The sequence below is a fragment of the Pelophylax lessonae genome, assembly GCF_965119305.1.
Source record: "Pelophylax lessonae genome assembly, chromosome: 2".
Taxonomy (NCBI): domain Eukaryota; kingdom Metazoa; phylum Chordata; class Amphibia; order Anura; family Ranidae; genus Pelophylax; species Pelophylax lessonae.
In genome coordinates this window covers 600,814,819-600,820,818 of record NC_138769.1, presented here as the reverse complement: position 1 = coordinate 600,820,818, position 6,000 = coordinate 600,814,819, and the positions used below count along the sequence as shown (strand labels likewise).

General features: G+C 41.6%; 1 protein-coding gene across 4 annotated transcripts in view; it reads right to left on the bottom strand.

Moving 5' to 3' along the window:
• Window positions 1-611: 611 nt before the first annotated feature.
• CALCOCO1 (calcium binding and coiled-coil domain 1) overlaps window positions 612-6,000 on the bottom strand; it is a 104,870-nt gene continuing 99,481 nt past the window's right edge. For all 4 annotated transcript variants that reach the window (XM_082247689.1, XM_082247691.1, XM_082247692.1 and 1 more), the window contains one exon: window positions 612-1,197. In XM_082247689.1, coding sequence (XP_082103815.1) covers window positions 1,192-1,197 — 6 coding nt within the window. In that variant the 3' untranslated portion in view covers window positions 612-1,191. The remainder of the gene's footprint in view (window positions 1,198-6,000) is intronic.

Here is a 6,000-nt window from a genome sequence, read left to right as displayed (position 1 = left end):
TTATCATTGCAGCAGATCTACATATTTAAAGCCTTTGATGGTTTGGATCAGGAGTTTGACCAGGAGTCATCTACCTCCCCTGCATTTGTCTGCTTTCTGCTACATACTTTGATACTTCCACTATAAACACACAGCAGGAAGCTACTAGTAGAGTTCTGTACATTCACTTTCCATAATCTCTTACAATTAGGCTAGAAATGGCTGACTAAACATGGCCATCCCTTGCGTGCACTGTCCTAACAACTTCCTGAGTTTAGTGCTTTCCTATATACACTAACCTAATTTTTAATTACATTTTTTGCACTGTGATAAGCCTTTAGGACTCACAGACTACAGTCAAACATAGCTGCTACTGCTGTTGTGTTTTTTCTTAGAGATTGAGCTATTAAACTGCACACGTGGAAGAGTAAACTAATAAATGCTTCAAGCTATTTGAGCCCTACTTTTTCAAAAGATATTTTTTTAAAGCAAAATTGGATACATTTAGTAGAACAGTGACATTTTTAATGCTTTTTGGGATCCAGCATGCCATATCCCTTCTTTTGTATCATGGCAGACAACTAAAGTGGAGTCAGTAACACCCTGGATCATGTGGGCAAGATGCTGATTATTCCACAAAACAAATGTATAATAGAGAAACCAACATAAATATCATTAAACAAAAAACAATGGTTAACTATAGATTATACTAAATATAATCTGCCTTTGTTAAAATGTTATTGCTTAAAGAAAATTTTCATATACTGATAACTTATATCTGACCCTTGTTCTGTCATGCTGAGCTTTAGGCACATTTTCTACCGTCAAATATTCAATGTACAGCTACAACCTACAGTTCCGATGTTTCCTATCTCCAGAAAGTTTGAATTTCTGGGACATTTTCAAGTTTCTGAACAATATTTGTGTATGTAAGCAATGCAACAAACAGAATAGGTATTTTGTGGTGGATGTGGTGGGACTTATAAAGGTAGATAGAAAAGGTGACATTGATATCTTACTCAGTCCACGCTTTGCATATGAGGGAGCCTCGGCATATTAAAAAATTACAGTGCCATTAATATGCAAAGAAACTGCAAGAGCTTTAGAAGAACTGTTGTTTCTGCTTCATTCTGGTTCCTCATCCTCTTTACAACGGAGAGACACAGCTTTGCCAGTCTAATTCTCCTGTTTACCATGACCAAGCTAAAGATGTTACCACTGAAAGAGATAAAAGCACAATGAAAATGACAAAATGTTAGATATAAGCCAGCACACAACCTAATACAGCATTTTGTCTTTATACTTGAGCCAATTGAGATATAAAAAATTAGGTTACTATTTTAAGCACAATTCAGGTTTTCATGGAATCACTCAAATAGCTCCCCTCCCCCTTTCTGCCTTCATTGTTTTTGTCTTGCAGATGGCTTGATGCATCAGTGTGGTCCTACTTGGAACTGGAGGCACTGCCCAACAACCACTGTTAGATTCAGTCTTTAAAGTATTTGTAAAGTCTTGTTTCTTTTTAGTGAAAAATAACAAACATATACTTATCTGCTCTGTGCAGTGATTTTGCACAGATCAAACTTGATCTTCCTCTTCTCGGGTCCCTCTTCTACACTCCTGGCCCCTCCCTCCTGCCCCCACAGCAGGCAGCTTGCTATGGGGGCACCCGAGATGAGCCAAAGCTCCGTGTATCCATTTAGACATGGAGCCGCGGTTCCATCCTGTCCCCTTTCTAAACATAATTGGCTGACTGACTTTGATTGACAGCAGCGGGAACCAATGGCGCCACGTTGCTGTCTCAGCCAATGAGGGGAGTCCCGGGCAGCGGAGACACTGCTGCAAAATCACTGGATCTAGATAGACTTAGGTAAGTATTAGGGGGGGGGGCTGATGCAAACAGAAGGTTTTTTTTATCTTAATGCATAGAATGCATTAAGATAAAAAAACTTCTGCCTTTACAATCACATTAAGGGCAGGTAGTATGTAATTGATGTCTGAAAGTAGGTAATGCCAATTCTCAAGTACAAAACACACCAAGGCCAATATCTCTAAGACTAACTAGGCTGAGTTCAGTCAATGCTTTTGACTGTTGGGCTGTACTTGATCATGCTGGACACAAATTTTCCATTTTGATTGTCCAATCTGGAGAGTTATAATAATACTCCATATAAATAAAAAAATATTATCTCACAGTGGATTCAATGTATTGAAAACAATTCACAGAGGTTGTATAAAACAGCGATTGGATAAGATATACACTGAACAAAATTAAAAACGCAACACTTGTTTTTGCCCCCATTTTTCATGAGCTAAACTCAAAAGATCTAAGACCTTTTCTATGTACACAAAAGACCTATTTCGCTCAAATATTGTTCACAAATTTGGCTGAATCTCTGTTTTTGAGCACTTCTCCTTTGCCGAAATAATCCATCCACCTCACGGGTGTGGTATATCAAGATGCTGACTAGACAGCATGATTATTGCACAGGTGTGCATTAGGCTGGCCACAATAAAGACCACTTTAAAATGTGCAGTTTTACTGTATTGGGGGAGTCCGAAAACCAGTCAGTATCTGGTGTGACCACCATTTGCCTCACACAGTGCAACACATCTCCTTCGCATAGAGTTGATCAGGTTGTTTATTGTGGCCTGTGGAATGTTGGTCCACTCCTGTTCAATGACTGTGCAAAGTTGCTGGATATTGGCAGGGCCTGGAACACGCAGCCATATATGCCGATCAAGAGCATCCCAAACATGCTCAGTGGGTGACATGTCCGGTGAGTATGCTGGCCATGCAAGAACTGGGATGTTTTCAGCTTCCAGGAATTGTGTACAGATCCTTGCAACATGGGGCCATGCCTTATCATGCTGCAACATGAAGTGACGGTCCTGGATAAATGGCACAACAATGGGCCTTAGGATCTCGTCATGGTATCGTTGTCATTAATAAAATGTACCTGTGTTCGTTGTCCATAACATACGCCTGCCCATACCATAACTCCACCACCACCATGGGCCACACGATCCACAATGATGACATCAGCAAATAGCTCACCCACACATGCTGTCTGCCATCTGCCCTGTTCAGTGAAAACCGGGATTCATCTGTGAAGAGAACACCTCCCCAAAGTGCCAGGCGCCATTAAATGTGAGCATTTTCTCACTCAAGTCGGGTACAACGATGAACTGCAGTCAAGTCGAGATTTGATGAGGAGGATGAGCATGCAGATGAGCTTCCCTGAGACGGTTTCTGACAGTTTGTGCAGAAATTCTTTGGTTATGCAAACCAATTGTTGCAGCAGCTGTCCGTGTGGCTGGTCTCAGAGGATCTTGGAGGTGAAGATGCTGAATGTGGAGGTCCTGGGCTGGTGTGTTTACATGTGGTCTGTGGTTGTAAGGCTGGTTAGATGTACTGCCAAATTCTCTGAAAGGCCTTTGGAGATGACTTATGGTATAGAAATGAACATTCAATTCACGGCAACAGCTCTGGTGGACATTCCTGCAGTCAGCATGCCAATTGCACGCTCCTCAAAACTTGCGACATCTGTGGCATTGTGCTGTATGATAAAACTGCTCATTTTAGAGTGGCCTTTTTTTGTGGCCAGCCTGAGGCACACCTGTGCAATAATCATGCTGTCCAATCAGCATCTTGATATGCCACACCTGTGAGGTGGATGGATTATCTCGGCAAAGGAGAAGTGCTCACTAACCCAGATTTAGACAGATCTGTGAACAATATTTGAGAGAAATAGGCCTTTTGTGTACATAGAAAAAGTCTTAGATCTTTGAGTTCAGCTCATGAAAAATGGGAACAAAAACAAAAGTGTTGCATTTAGAAGTTTTCTCAGTGTAAGTAAATAAATAAATAATCTCTTGATTAAGAAACAGAAATGTGGACTTATCTGCTAATGCCATATATTGGAGTACAGTACAGGATTGGCATTCAAAGACCATGCAGGCTACCTTCAGGTGACTGGACACTGGCAAAAAAAACTTGCTAGACCCACCCCTAGAGCGTGCTCCTATACCCTGCCCACTTTGTGAGACTCCAGTTTTTGGCAAGCAATAAGTAGTGAAAAGACACAGGGTGGTGGGCACAGCTTGCATTAGCTGAGGCCTGAACATACACTTGCCAGAACTTGGGGAATGTGTGAACAGAAGACCAGGTGGTGGCGCCTTTGCAAATCTGAGAAGCAGATATTACAGGCTAAAAAAAACTCAATAGGCACTATCAGCCCTGGAGGAATGGGCTGATAGGGAAAGCAAGAAATTCTGTCCCTAAGGGCATAACCTACATAATACAGTAGTTAGTCAGGCTGAAAAAAAGACACAAGTAAATCTAGTTCAAGGAACAGAACAAAAAAAAAAAAAAAAATAGAAAACCTCCATATACAGAATCGTATACCCACAGATGATCCAGAGGAATGCAAAAAAATCCCAATAAAGCATAATCCTCCAGCAAGTAAAAAAAAAAATCCTTTCTGATTCGACAGGAGGCAATCGGATATTCTTTGGATCAACTATTACTGGTGTTATTACCTATAAATGTTAACATCCAGTTATATTTTGGGCATTTAGGAATGCATCCAGCTCCTTCTTTAACACAACCTACTGAGCTGGCCAGAACTAGTTCTTGAGGAAGTGTATTCCACATCTTCACAGCTCTTACTGAGAAAAAGCCTTTCTGTGCATGGAGGTCAAATCTCTTTTCCTCATGACGTAAAGGGGTTGATTTACTAAAACTGGAGAATGCGAAATATGGTGCTGAACTTAGAAACCAATAAGCTTTCAGCTTTTTTTTTTGTCAAAGTGTTGTAAAGTCAGAAGGTTTTTTTTTAATCTTAATGCATTCTTTGGATTAAGATAAAAAGCCTTCTGTGTGCAGCAGCCCTCCTCGGCCCCCCTAATACTTACCTGAGGTCCCTCTCTGTCCAGTGATGCCCATGAGTGTCTCAGCCGTCTGGGATTCTCCCTCCTGATTGCCTGAGACAAATCAATGTCAGCTAGCCAATCAGGAGAGAGAGAGGGCACAGGGAGCTGTGACTTGACTCAGGTGCCCCAATGCAAGCTGCTTGCTGTGGGGGTACTGAACAGGAGGGAAGGGCCAGGAGAGCAGAAGAGGGACCCGTAAAGAGGAAGATCTGGGCTGCTCTGTGCAAATCCACTGCAAAAGAGCAGGTAAGTATAACATGTTTGTTATTTTTAAAGGAAAAAAAAATGAGACATTACAATTGTTTTAATTGAACAAGCCGAAATTGAATTCCAAGTCTATTTAACTCTATTGGCACAACTTGGATATAAGTTGCCTTGAAGTAGTACAGGAACATTTTCTAAAGTCGGAGCGACTTCAGTAGTGCTAATTAAAAACAGCTCTTATTGACTAACATGGAATTTCATATGTCACGCGACTTGGGGTCTCACAAGTCGGATTCCAAGTCAAGGCAGTGTGAACCGAGCCTAAAACAGGAGACAGAGTTAGAAACACCCTGATACTTTAAGGCTTGGGTTTCAATGGCCATGCAGTTAAAGACAGTGACTAATAAGGACCGCATGGTGAATACCTTGGAGGGAGCTAGAGTCAGAAGAGGGGAGCAGTGTAATAATAGGACATTGCTCTGGGACAAAGGAACAGCTATTACCCTGAGTGGTGTTTTAAGTTTCCTTTAGGTTGTCTGCTGAAAGATTGGTATTTGGTCCTTTTGATCCAGCTCCCTTTCAACTGTACTCTGCCATTGCTAAATTAGGGGATCCCCAATGGGGTATTCACAGAATGGAAGATGGAATGGAAGAGGTTTTGCGTGTCCAGATACAGGAGCCGCTATAAACCAGGCGCTGACTGTGTTCCTGTGGTTGTGTCTCTGTAGAAGATGGCAGCAGGAGTGCCACAACATGCTTTGGACATTTTTGGTGGAAAAAGCAAGCAGGAACACCTCATCTGGGAGGTGTAACACCTCATCCTCCTCAAACTTGGTCTATAAAGCATGAGGAAAACTGATAAATTTAGTTTCTCACACCCAG